General features: G+C 36.9%; 1 protein-coding gene across 3 annotated transcripts in view; it reads left to right on the forward strand.

Moving 5' to 3' along the window:
- Positions 1-14,824, forward strand: part of LOC129249386 (uncharacterized) — an 86,488-nt gene that overhangs the window by 6,390 nt on the left and 65,274 nt on the right. For all 3 annotated transcript variants that reach the window (XM_054889176.1, XM_054889178.1, XM_054889177.1), the window contains exons 2-4: positions 13,351-13,472; positions 13,752-13,885; positions 14,032-14,584. In XM_054889176.1, coding sequence (XP_054745151.1) covers positions 13,351-13,472; positions 13,752-13,885; positions 14,032-14,584 — 809 coding nt within the window. The remainder of the gene's footprint in view (positions 1-13,350; positions 13,473-13,751; positions 13,886-14,031; positions 14,585-14,824) is intronic.

Consider the following 14,824-nt stretch of genomic DNA (forward strand, 5'->3'; position numbering starts at 1 on the left):
TGCTCGTTGAGTAGAATACAATAATCGCTCGTTTACTACAAAATGACATAAGTATGTAGATGTGTATATGATGAGATGATGAGATGACCCTATACGTATTGCATTGCACAAGGTGGATTTTTTTTACAGGTGGGCATCCGCCCAGCTGATTTTTTCGTCATAGATATGTATGAATAACGTCAAAAGTATTTGTTTTGTTTACATCTGTGTGTTTACTTTGCCATTTGTGTTCATTGAGAATGCAAAGTTGGTGATTCAAAAAATATCTAAATTGAAATATTACAAAAAAAACATGAGTGAATATTGGGCTTGAAAAAAGTTAAGCATGGTAAAGGCCCCCTTTTTGGTGTTCCTGGAGGGAACATGTTGGAATTCAAAAGCAAAACCAAAATATACGTATGTTTTTACTTACATGCGAATGTCATCACCTGTACCAGTGCACTTCTTTAACCCTTTGCGCTCGAGTGGCGACTCTCACTCGCCACGATGTTTCATGCGGCAACTCGAACGGCGAGTGAGAGGCGACAGTGTTTGTTTAGACTAGATTTCTTTATATCCAGTTAATAGAAGCTCACTATTGGTTTATGAATAGGTCCCTCAGCTGTTTACGTCTTTCATAGGAAGTTTAAAGCATACTGTATATACTGTTTTTCACTCACTATTTTCTAAAAATGCTTTGTAAAAGAATTATTCATAATAAAAACTAAAATTTTGAATATAAAGTAAGTGGAATAATATATATAAATTCATCACAAAATAACAACAGTCAAGCTCAAAACTTTATTAATTCTATTAGTAATCCAGTTGAAGAATTCTTTTTTTAACATAAATATAAAAAGATATAATTTTATAAGTTTTAGTTTTTTTTTTCTCTCTATATTGCAATCCAATTTCCTTCTATTGTATTTGTGTAAACACGTGTAGCTCTATTTTTGAACTCTCTTGAATAGTTTACGGTAAAATTTAAATATTCAACTTGATCAAGGCCAAAATATGTCTATTAATGCTTCTTAAATTTATACTTTTGTTGTTTCTAATACCTTCAGCAAAGCTTTGAATTTCACTAAGCCAATAAGTCGAAGTTGCCGGTTCGCAAGCCGACAGTGCATTGGCAAAATTGTATGAACTATCATACTTATGTTGCAAATTTCTTCTTTATTCAGATATCCTGTGACTATTTTCTTTTTCCAAATCAAGGTTGGTTTCAAGTTTTTCAAACAAAAATTTTATTTTTGATCAAAGAATCGCGATTTTTTAGCCAAAAAAATAAGACCGTAATCATTCACTTGTTGTTGTTGTAGCAGCATAAACATTCCCTATACTTACATACGAGGAATGCTGCTGGAGTGACAGTCCTTGGCCGGATATAAATCCGGGTCGTTTCGGTAACGTAGAACCAACTGTCGTGGAAACGGAATCATTCACTAGACAGGTCTAGTTTACTGGGGCGGCAGCCCTTGGTCGAGGAAAAACCCGAGTTATTTCGTTAACGTAGAACCGCCTGTCATGGGAATGTGGTACAATTACGTTCTGGATATTGTAGCAGTTTACACTTCTACTTATCCAGAATTGACCCCGACATACCAAACATATTTCCGGTATATGAAGGCACCTCTCTTCCTCTGGACCCAACCTTTCGAAGCAGCATGTTTCCTGGGCCTACCTTTAGATGAGCCAGAGGAAGACGATCGGTGATATACCCTACACTGACGGAGCTTCTATTACTGCTACAACAACAACAAGAACAACAACCTTAATCATTCCACAGACACTGCATTCACTGAACTTTGCCTGATAAATATTTTTTTTTTGTGAAAAATAAAATCACCTCGATTCTTGAACAAACCTCGTATTTAGTTTCTTAATGGAAAAAGAGCTGGCGCAAATATAAATATTATATCTAACAGAGGTTACTTTGAATGGGACAAAATAGAACTTGTTGAATAAATAAATATTTTTCTAAAAAAATACGAAGTCACCTGATTTTAAAACGTACCTCGTACGTACTTACACATGCATCTGCTTAAATATGAAATTATATTGAACAAACGAGAACAAATATGAGTTAAATTCAAAGCCGGCCTGTCACCCTGTGGGCCGTTAATAAATCAGCATATCAGCATTTATACGAGAACTCAAACACACACCTCTGTTCATTTTGACTGGTACTGGTATAAGTGTCAATAACAAAAAATATATTTGTTACGAATATATATACATAAGTATAAAATAATATAAAGTTCATATAAAATTGATTTTTTAGTTATAGCTACAAAAATCATGATATCATTACGGCAAGTCTACAATCGACCAAAGTTTTGTTCTCAGCCAAATGTTTGAAAAACACTGTGAATAAGGGCTAGATGTTCACTGCCTGTTCATTGATTTCAAACAAGCCTTCGACAGTGTTAAAAGAGATAGGATCCAGCACATATTGCTTATTCTTAGAATACCTGCCAAACTAATAAGGCTCGTTAGCGCAACGCTCACAAATACACAAGCAAAACTGATCATTCAAGGGAAGCTCGCAGAGTCGTTCCCTATTAAAACAGGTGTAAAACAAGGTGATGCCTTATCAACAGTCATATTCAATTTGATGCTGCACTTTGTCGTAAGGGAAGTCAACAAAGGTGGTACCTTGATAACTAAAACAACCTAAATATGTGCTTATGCAGATGACATCGCTATTTTCTCAAGAAAAGAAGGAATGACTTAAAAGAAATTTTCTTAAAAATTAACAAAATTGCGAACGATATTGGCCTTTTGTAAACGAGGGCAAAACCAAATATCTGTTGAAATCGAGGTGGCCTGCACAGATGACAAATTTCCATGTGGGAGCCTATACTTTTGAAACAGTGCAGTATTTTAAGTAAAGCGTTTTTCAGTAAGAGCGCTTCAACTTTTTTTTTTGAATAAAACACAAACGGTTTGACTTTTTTAACTATTTTTTTTTATCGAGTTTGAACATATACATTTAAGTATGAAATTCGATTTTTTTTGCATGACCACCGCGTGCACGTTTTACGAAGTCCAATCGTTGAACCCAATTTTCGACCACTCTTTTGCATAAATCGGCCGAAATTCCAGCAATTTCGCGTTCAATATTGGCTCTGAGTTCACAAATCGTCGCCGGCTTGTTACTGTAGACCAATGACTTCACATAACCCCAAAGAAAATAGTCTAGAGGCGTCAAATCACACGAGCACGGCGGCCATTCGACCGGTCCATTTCTGGAAATAATGCGCTCATCGAACTTACTCTTCAACAAATCAATTGTAGCGTGTGCTGTGTGGCTTGTGGCCCCGTCCTGTTGAAACCACATGTCGTCTAAGTCCATACCATTCAATTGCGGCCAAAAATAATCGTTTATCATGTCGCGGTATCGATTTCCATTCACAGTAACGTGGCGATCGTTTACGTCAACGAAAAAATATGGGCCAATTACGCCGCCGGCATGTAAACCGCACCAAACAGTGATTTTTTCGGGATGCAACGGTGCCTCATGAATCACGTGTGAATTGCTTTCTGCCCAGTAACGCATATTTTGCTTGTTGACAAAGCCATTGAGCCAAAAGTGAGCTTCATCACTGAAGATGATTTTTTGGAAAATTTATAATAGGACTATGAATAAGTTCGTGCGGTTTTTTTTCGAAATTTGAAACTTTATTGACGTAAAATGGTTACAAATTTAATATTCAAAGTATTGTCCATCGCTTACTACTACTTTTTCCCATCTTTCTGGCAATTCACGGATTCCCTTTGTGAAAAATTCGGTCGGTTTTGCCGCAATCCACGAATCGATCCATTTTTTGACTTCATCGTAATTACGGAAGTGCTGGTCAGCCAGGCCATGTTGCATCGATCGGAAGAGATAGTAATCGGATGGCGCAAGGTCTGGACTATACGGCGGGTGGGGTAGGACATCCCATTTGAGCGTTTCTAAGTATGTTTTGACCACTTGTGCAACATGTGGCCGAGCATTGTCATGTTGCAAAATAACTTTGTCGTGTCTATCGGCGTATTGCGGCCGTTTTTCTCGCAGTGCTCGGCTCAAACGCATCAATTGTCGTCGGTAGACATCCCCCGTAATCGTTTCATTCGGTTTCAGTAGCTCATAATACACAACACCCAGCTGGTCCCACCAGATAGACAGCATAACCTTCAGGCCATGAATATTCTGCGCCGACGTCGATGTTGAAGCATGGCCAGGGTATCCATACGTTGCCCGACGTTTTGGATTGTCGTAATGGACCCACTTTTCATCGCCAGTCACAATTCGATGCAAAAAACCCTTTCTTTTGTGCCGTTGAAGCAGTTGTTCGCATGCCATAAAACGGCGTTCAACGTCTCTTGGCTTCAATTCATACGGCACCCAATGGCCTACCTTTCGGATCATTCCCATGGCTTTTAAACGTTTGGAAATGGTTGATTGATCAACTCCCAAAGTTTTTGCAACCTCTTCTTGCGTTTGAGCCGGATCTTGATCGAGCAATTCCTCCAATTCGGTATCCATGAACTTTGGCGGCGCACCCTCGCGTTCTTCGTCTTCCAAGCCAAAATCACCACTTTTAAAGCGTGCAAACCACTTCTGGCACGTTCGCTCAGCTAGAGCATGCTCACCATAAACTTCCACCAAGATACGATGACTTTCGGCTGCTTTTTTCTTCATATTAAAATAATGAAGAAGAATTCCCCGCAAAAACACATTATTTGGCACGAAATTCGACATTTTCAAGTGTGGTAAAAATATTGTTGTTTACGCTTCAAATAAAAAACTTATACTGACGTTTGTGCTTTACGACAGTAGCTCTCCAATGAATGTTTGGAAATGTGGATCGATGGAATAATAATCAAGTTACGCCATCTGTTGTAAAACCGCACGAACTTATTCATAGTCCTATTACATTTTCCAAAAAAATTTGTACGATTATTTTTATAAAAAATTTGCACGATTTGCAATCGTTGCTCAAGTGTGTAGCGTTCCATGATAAAATGTATACTAATGAAGTTTACAAATGACAAGCGAAAAATAAAAAATATTGCGTCGTTCGCCCTCCCTATCGGAAAAAAGTTGAAGCGCACCTATTGAAAAACGCGTTACCTAGGAGTTATATTCGCATGTAGCGGTGATTCAACTTCCGCCGTCAGGGATCGCATCAACGCCGCCAACAAAGCGTATTACGCCCGCCTTAACTTGTTCAAGTCCCAACTTTTGTCTAAAGCTACAAAGTTCACTATGTACAAGACTCTTATTCGACCAATCCTAACATATGGTTGTGAGGTATGGACTCTTAAGGTTGATGATTGTGCTCAGATTGCTCGCATGGAAAGAAAATTTTTAAGAAAGATCTTTGGCCCAATAAGCATGGATGATGGTACCTATAGAATCCGATTGAGCTCTGAACTGAACGATCTAACTCAGAACGAGACAGCTGTGCGTTTCGTGAAAGTGCAGCGCATACGATGGCTAGGTCATGTGATCCGTATGCCTGTTGACTGTACCGTGAAGAAAGCCTTGACAGGAAAGCTAATGGGCGTGAAGGCCAAAGGCAGACCGAAGAACCGTTGGATAGACGCAGTGAAACACGATCTTAAGAAGCTGGGAATACGTAAATACGAAGCAACAGCTCAAGATAGACCGCTTTGGAGCAGCATTTTGAAGAAAGCTTTGACGCACACCGCGTTGTAACGCTATGAAAGAAGAAGATTTTTTACGTACTTTGACGCCCTTAAAAAAAACCAAAAATATCTCATCACGTTTTATAATCTCTAATATAGCCAAAAATCGTGTTTTCATCTTAAAGCCGGAATATCTAAAAATTGTGACGGCTGAATTTACATAGATTCGGATACAGCACGTCAAACACGTGGGAAGATAAGCGTTTTAAGAGTAACACAGTCGTTTATGATTAATTAGCATCAATGCTCAAAGTACAAACAAGAAAATATGGTTGTGTTGTTCCAACTGTTTTTATTACAAATAAACTTAAAATTAAATTAATCTGAACAGCGGTCAAAACACAAAACAACTCATTCGTCTTAAATGACTACCTAACGGTTGTCAGTCTGTTACTTTTTATTATTCAAACATTTCTCTCTCCTGGTTGTTTATTTCTGAGCGAAATATGATTCACTCTATTTTACTCTTTTCATACTCAGAGTCTGTGTAGGCTCTTTTTTGAGTGCGAAAAAGTTAGCAGTTTTACAATTGTTTCTAACTGTTTTGTTAACCTTCGACATTTATTAGCTTGTCGATATTTTTCAAGCACACACTTTCATTTCTCAGCGGCGCTCAATGCACTAATAGCGACTTAACAAATATTTGTGTAGAGACACATAAAACCGCAATAGAGAATACATAAAATAATTCGAAATTTTAAGTTCGAAATACGTGCAGAAAAAATATCGGCATAATTAAATAAATATTTTTGTTATGCAGACACGTTACAATTGCTTATAGAATACAAAAATAATAATTTTCTCTGTACAGTGTGTGTTTGTTAGTGCTTTTGAAGACTCGAATATTTTATTGCTTGATTTTAGTGAAGAACAACTTAGAATCAGATTTCTGGATACTTCACTTTCCGAGCTTCTACGTCTGAAAAGTATCACAACCACTGACGAGTACGAGTACGAAGTATAAACAAGTTCTTAGAAAATGAGTGTAAAACGTTGTTGACATTTTTTTTCCGATACCTGATCTTAAGCGCTCTCTAAATTGAGCGGAAGCACCCTCCGAAAACATTAAGCGCCCAATCACTGAAAATATTGTGGTACTTCATCCATCGTTGGTTTTACGAGAAAGGTATTACTGGGTTCGAATGGCTACATCGTAAATTCGAAATGGTTAGAGTAAGCCAACAAGTGCTACTTTTTACCAAGTAGACAATTGAGTAGTAAATTTCTCTCTAGACGAACAAAACACTTTATAAAGCTCTAATCATGCTCGTCCTATCGTATAGCGCAGAAGCTTGGATGATGACAACATCCTATGAAGCGTCCCTTCGAGTGTTTAAAAGAAAGATTCTGCTTAAAATGTTTGGGCCTTTGCACGTTAGCGACAGCGAGTATCGCAGGCGATGGAACAATGAGCTGTATGAGCTTTACGACGAATAGAGATTACAGCGAATAAAGATCCAGCGGCCTCGTTGAATGAGTCCGAACGCTCCGGCTCTGCAAGTATTCGATGCGATACCAGCTGGTGGTAGCAGAAGAAGAGAAAAGATCGTGTACTTGGCTTCACTTGGTGTGTCCAACTGGCGGTTTACGCGCCAATCAAGAAGAAGAGTAACATCACTGATTTTTCAAAGATTTGTTACGACGTGTTTCGGTTGCCGGAAAAAAGTTTCAAAATCAAATTCAGAAGAAGTAACCAGTTTTATTTTAATAATATATTCGATTTAATAAACATGTGTTTTTTTAATAAATTTGCTAGTATGTGATTTTTCTTTGAGGTTCCAAACTTAAACAACGTATCAGCTTAACCGCTGGCTTGCTCAATAGAAAATTTTTTTAAAATATGTTATTTAAAACTTGTAAAATTATATATTTTAGTAACCAAGAATCTTCTTTTGAAAGTCTTATCCATTTCTAAAAAATTATAGACATATCTGTCTTTCTTCATTCAAAATTATTTTTGCCGCAATTGCGTTGTAATTTGGCGAGTCGTGCGAGATGCTCAGGCATCATACGAGGAATTTGCCTTCAATATTTTTCACTACAATGATTATTAAGTAAACGTTATGGGTAAAATCTCAGAGAAAGGAATTGGTCAAACTCTCAGGTCTATTTACTTTACAAGTAGGTACGACATGGTTGTGGTTTAAAATTTTCTAAGCATTTATTTAATCGCTATAAATTTTATGATATAAGACAATACGACGCTTACGACACCTTGTGAACCAAATGTTTTCTGAATTGAGAGGAGATCTAGGCAGTTTACTTCTAGTCAAAGAGTTCCTTTAATACTCACTTTTTTTAAGTTTAATTCAGAATTGCTTCAAGAATGTCGAAAATCTATCTACAGTCTCTTCGACAGCAATGAATGGTTCTCTCAAAAACGAGCATACGTCTTCTCCCCTTAGTTGTTGTTGTTGTTGTAGCTGCCAAAAGATTGCCAATATATGGATGGGGAGTGCTGCTGGAGCGACAGTCTTTGGCCGGATACATTTAAATCCGGGCCGTTCCGTTAATGCAGAACCTCCCCTTCTCTACTTAGGTGTAGGGGTTTATTCTCAGCTGAGTCAGAGTGAAAGTGAGTTTTTGGCTATTGCTTAAAAGGGGAAAGAAAAAAACCTTGCGCAATCGGAATGTGCTTCTAATTTTATAAAACACGTGTTCAATGTATTTATTAAATTCATTACTCAGTTCTCAGAAAAAAAGTGACAAGTACATAATTGCTTACTAATAAGTTCATACTTTCCATTTTAAACATACAGGCTTTAAGACGCGTTTTAACAATTCAAATTACATATAAAAGTTAAATATTATTTTACATCAATATTAGCGGTTAAATCGCATACACATTTTGACCTTGGAAAAACGCCCGCAAACGTATGTACGTGTATATGAGTATGTATGCATGAGCTGAGACTGTGCGAAAGCCTCAGTTATGGAGAAATGCAAGTACGTAGATAAATCTCCCCTTTGAATGCTTAAAATATATTAAAAAACACATACACACTTGTACATACGTACATACATATTCGTTGCCACTCACCAAAGCGAATGTTACAATTTCTGTTTGTTGCTGTCGCTTTTACGGCGTTGTTTTTGCTTATCACTTGCACTTGTTGTTGCTGGTGTGGCTGATATTTTGCATATCACCATTATCTCCATCAGCTGCTCAACACCCTTTCCCACATTCATTCACTCACTCACTTGTATTTAAATTCACTTTTATTTTTGTTTAGTGTTTTGGGTCTTCCTTTTGGTTTGTGGTTTTTTGTTTCTGTTTTTGTTTTGGGATGTGAAAACCGCATTCGCGCAATGCTCGTTAGACGTTAAATGCTAACAAAAGCAACAAAAATAAATTGATAAATAAGAATCGTCGCATAGCTTTTGTCCTCGCCCTTGTCTCCATCCACCCAGTCGTCTCCACCTCGCTCACCCTTGCGCACCAACAATTGAAATCCAACACCGTTGTGATTAATTCAGTCGAATGTTTTTCATATTCAAGTCACAATTGCAACATTTTGTATTTCGTTTTATTTTGTTTGCGTGGCATCACTGAAGCGTCCGCCGTCTCAAAATGCCAATAACTTGCCGCACCTGCTAATAGCTTCCTTCCTCCTTCCCCCTGTTTTGTTTTTGGAATGTGTGTATGGCAGTGGTATGAAAAAAAAACAAATATTCTATCTATTTACAGGGTGTTTGAAATACAAGTTTATTTTTTTAACATAAATTGTTTTAATACTGGCAGGTCTTTCTTACTTGAAATCTTGAAGATCGGGTTATTCTCTTGCTGGCACAATCAACTTGAAAATTCTAGCCAAACTAACATCCTGAGGGTTGTAAAACTGGCGCATGATTGTCAAGAAGCATTTGCATCGTTCCGACAGTTTGATCCGGATTTTAAAGTGTAGCATCATTTGCCTAATCGTGGCCAAATTTCTTCTCCTTGAATCCTTGAATTCAGTAAAATAAATTCAGGAGAAGTACAAGAACAATTTTCCCTGGTTTTACTTTAAGTGATATTTGGCTTTCCTCAATACTGCCTAATTGTCTACAAATCACTTGCGGCATGGGATATATGATAGTTTTCCGAAGTCCTTGCGTTGTGTAATAAAAGCCAAAGTCGAATGATTGAAATAAATACGAAAACATTGTGCTTGATTACATATTTAATAAAAAATAATAATTTTTCATAAAATTATCAAATTTTGTTATTGCGGGCTTTTATCGGTGGAGGTTGTTGTTGTTGTTGTAAGCATAAACATTTCCAGTATATGCGGTTAATTCTGCTGAAGTGACAGTCCCTGACTGGATATAAATTCGGGTCGTTACGGTAACGTAGAACCGACTGTCGTGGCAACGTTTTTTTTCTGTCGAACGACTTGATGATTAAAATTGCAATTTAATTTTTTCTATGCGTGGAAAGGATCTTTTAGTTCTGCTCCGCTTTGCGGTCTTGATGGTTTGCTATACATTTTTCTGGTACATCCACTATAAAAAGCACACACTATAAAAAGCACATACAATAAACTATCGATGCATCCACCTTCTCCACCTAACCTTACATTTAGTATTTTAAGACTTCATGAGCTGAATTGGCTTCATTACATCTTCTATTCAACATACCTACTTGATTTCTCAAAGGTATTTTTCATCGCGTTTCCCCTTAGAGTGTGCATTTATTCCCCTTCCAAAGTCGTAATATTGCTCCTTGTCGCAAAGTGCATTAAAACTGGTGTGTTTGTGTTTGTGTGTGTAAGATTTTTTTTTATTTGCTACTCGCAACATGCCACAATTATCGATTACTTTGCTTTTGACACAAAAACGTAAATACTTTGCTACGTAAATAGTAACTTTCTAGCACCATGGTACATATAGAGATGTCAGTGTGTGTATATGTATGTATGCAAATGAGTTTCTTCACAATAAGCTCAATAAGCACATACTCGTATATTGTATTCCGAGAGATGAGTAATACCGTAAGTTTTGCTGCAAATGGCCAAGTGGTACGGTAATCATATAGCGCAACATTGACTAACTGTATATTGTCTTTTTAATTGAATTGTAATTTAATTGTATTACATACATATACGATGTATATATGTACGTACATACACACAAATGCGTAATTAGTGACGATAGTGTGTTTTTCTATGTGGCATATGGACTATAATAAGGTTTTGGTTTGGATTCTCACTTTCTGGTTGTGAAATACTACTACTTTAACGAATCAAAACTGGCTCAACCAATTGGAGGACTGTTTCTTTGTTTTTGCTGCAAAACTTTAAAATTATTATTTAAATTTTGAAAACAAAAAATTGTGTGTATAGGTGGTGTGTGCCAAACTTCACTAAGTGATCCCACAAAACCAAGTAGCAAAGATCACATACGAAGATCGAAAATTCTATGTATTGATTTCCGTGGATTGTCTAGTTAAATCTTAACATCTTATAAGAATTTTTATTTACCTTTACCAAATAAAAAGTCGCACTCGGAACACTAAAACAAAAAAAGAACCAAATGGAAATACGTATATTACATATACTGGAACTCAAACGCTCTCAGAATATTCGTGAGAAGAGTTATATATAAAAGAGAATGGGTTGCGTATCTTCGAAAAGGCAACATGCATAGCATGCCTACATTTCTTGGTAGGAAAAAATAATGCACAGAGTTCCGTTTTTGTGAATTTTTGGCAACGATTGCGAAATCTGAGTTCACTTTTTTACTTACTATAACAAAAATAAACGAGTGTCATTTACTCGTTGAACGAAATTATTTTTTTTTTAATTTAGTAGACTCGATTTGTAAAAGCGTTTACGCTAGTATATGCATGTATAACACAAATGTAAAGGGTGATCAGATTGGAGGAATTTTTCTAATAGAGATAAATACATAATTTGTTTCAGTATCCATAGACATTTCATTTACGCCTCAACAACGTTTACAAATCGTACAAATGTATAACGGAAGTCGACGCTCTGTGAAAAATGCGATGAACATCAGGCCAACTTATGGAGTTCAGCGATGATGCGCATTTTTGATTAATGGCTACGTCAGTAAGGAAAATTGCCGTATTTGGGCTAAAGAGCAACCCGCAGCCATTCAAGAATAGCCATTACATCCATTGAAAACAACCATATGGCGCTGCCTATGGGCTGGAGGAATTATCGGCCCATATTTCTTAAAAGACGAGGCTGGCGCCAATGTAACAGTGAAATGGCCTCCGTCTCGCGCCAGTGGAATGGCCACCAAGATCGTGTGATATCACTCCTATGAACTTTTATTTGTGGGGGTATGTTAAAACCAGCTTCGATTGAGGCATTGGAAGCCAACATTACTAAAGTTATTCACGAGATACCGACCGAAGTCCCCCAACGAGTCATTCAAATTTGGTGCTTACGGATGACCGAATTACGGCGCAGTTCCGACGAACATTTGAAAAGGATTATCTTTTAAAAATAAATGTCATAAATGGTTCTACACAAAAAATAATAAAGGTTTCCCCATCAATTTAAATTTTCGTTTTTTTTATTTTAATTTAAAATCCGATACCTCTAAATTGATCACCCTTTACACTATATATATGCATATGATACCTCCCAAATTTATTCTACGGCAAAAAAATGAAGCGCCAAAGCTTTCTATTGAATTCATTTTTCCGTAAATTTGGATAAAAATGTTTACAGATCGATATTATTATATCTTCTTTTTAATTTCCCATCAGAAATGTCTGAAAAATTATATGGGCTTATCGATAGACTTTATTTAAAAAAATATATAAACTATCTTTTATAGGACCCATAAAATTTTTTGCCTAAAAATTTTGTGATATCAAAAGAATGTTGTTGGTTTTAAATTTTTTAAACTATTTATACAAGGGAAAACTTTTTGGCCGGAATTTTTAGTAATAACGAATGCTTGAAATTTTTTCTATGGAAGAAAATACGTAAAACCGTCAACAAGAAAATTATTATACAAAATCAATGCGAATTTTGAGCCATTGTAATACCAATTTTTTAGCGTACCCAGAATTTTTCGAAAATGTTTAGCTACATATTTGAAATTTTAATGGTTTTGATTAAACTACACCCATATATGTATATATAACATATAATTGACGCTAAACCGAGCTCGTCCTACTATTTGTGGCGTGCGTCTTGATATTGTTTCGTAAATGGAGGGGCCTACAGTTTTAAGCCGACTCCGAACGGTAGATGGTTTTTTATGAAAGCCTTTCCATGGCAGAAATACACTCTAAACAACTTTTTCTACCACCAACGGCTAACAGTTACGGTTAATACTTTTATAAAAAAAAACATAATCAAACCGCGGCAAAATGTCGCTGTGCTATTATTGTGGCCACGGCTGTATGTGTGCCCCAATGACAAAGCGCGATAAATACGAAATAGTAATATTTCATCTTCTTCATTTATCTTCTTAGCTATATAATTAAGTGCATAGAATATGCGAATAACTTGTGGATCATTATCGCAAATAAAATGAAATTATCAAAATATACCCGCGCACAAAGCTATGCACATACATATGTACGAGTAATTGCAAATGAATTCTTAACGGTTTTCTGCACCACAAATTTTCATTGTCTGTTTTTTTTTTTTTGCATTCATGATTAAACTCTCATATTCAACTGCTATTTTCTTTCTCTCGTTGCAGGTGGTTTCGCCATGGTCTTCCTCGCTAAAGCCAACACAGGCAACACAAAATATGCGCTAAAGCGTATGTATGTGAATAACGAGCACGACTTGAACGTGGCCAAGAGGGAGATTCAGATCGCTGTAAGTGCTCCATACACGTCAGCCTGAAAATTTTGTCTGTTAGCCGTTGGCGGGGCTTGGCGGTGCCAGCCATTGTCACGGCTGACATTTCGTGCCGCTTAAATTATTAAATATTTCATTATATGTTGGTGTTGTTTTTTTTTTGTTTTTGGTTAAGCACACATATTAAAATATTTATGTGAAAATTTACGCTATGAGAAACTTTTCTTCTTCTCGCCACATCATTTCCTCCTTCTCTAACCTCTGCTATTTGGTGTACAATATTTTCTCTTCCCGTAGAGCAATCTGAGCGGTCACAAGAATATTATAGGCTATGTGGACTCAAGCATTACGCACACCGGCAACGGTGTATGCGAAGTACTATTGCTCATGCCCTACTGCAAGCAACACATGCTGGCCATGATGAATGCACGGTAAGTGCTAAGGCAGTCAATTCATAATTAATCAAATAACTATGCATGTTGCCACTCATACACACACATACACACACACACACAACATATCATACAAATGTAGAATGTAATGTAATGTAATAATTATGCAATGTTGCACTTTACAGATTGCAGGTTGGCTTCACCGAGCAGGAAGTTCTCACCATATTCTGTGATATTTCGGAGGCAGTGTCACGTTTGCACTTCTGTCAAACTCCCATTATCCATAGGGATTTGAAAGTGGAGAATATACTGCAGAATGATGCTGGTAATTTTGTGCTTTGCGATTTTGGCTCAGCCACCGCAAAAATATTAAATCCACTGCAACATGGCGTCACTGGCGTCGAGGAGGAAATACAAAAGTACACAACTCTATCGTATCGTGCACCCGAAATGATCGATCTCTATTCCGGCAAAAGTATTACGACTAAAGCAGACATTTGGGCGCTCGGTTGTATGCTCTACAAGTTATGCTTCTTCAATTTGCCCTTCGGCGAAAGTACGCTGGCCATACAAAATGGCCAATTCTCCATCCCAGACAATTCCAAATACTCAAAGGGCATGCATCAATTGATTAAATATATGCTCGAGCCTGATATGGAGAAACGACCGAATATCTGGCAAGTGTGCGAGGTGGCTTTCCGATTGGCCGGCAAAGACAACCCAGTTCAAAATTTGCACGTAAGTTGAAAGTAGTTTTGATTGGTGTTGGAAGAACAAAATTACACAAAAAATCGTGCTTGTGCTTTTTTTCTTTCAATATGTGAGATTGCTTAAAATAACTAATATACTATAAGCGTACTTATCTAGTACTTGTAGATAGCTTGTGAAGAAGGCAAAATACAAAGTAAATAGTATAGTATAGTAGTAACTTTTTGCGAAATCAAACTTTGTGTACCCGACGTGTACCTTTTAATTTCA

This window comes from Anastrepha obliqua, chromosome 5 (genome assembly GCF_027943255.1).
Source record: "Anastrepha obliqua isolate idAnaObli1 chromosome 5, idAnaObli1_1.0, whole genome shotgun sequence".
Taxonomy (NCBI): domain Eukaryota; kingdom Metazoa; phylum Arthropoda; class Insecta; order Diptera; family Tephritidae; genus Anastrepha; species Anastrepha obliqua.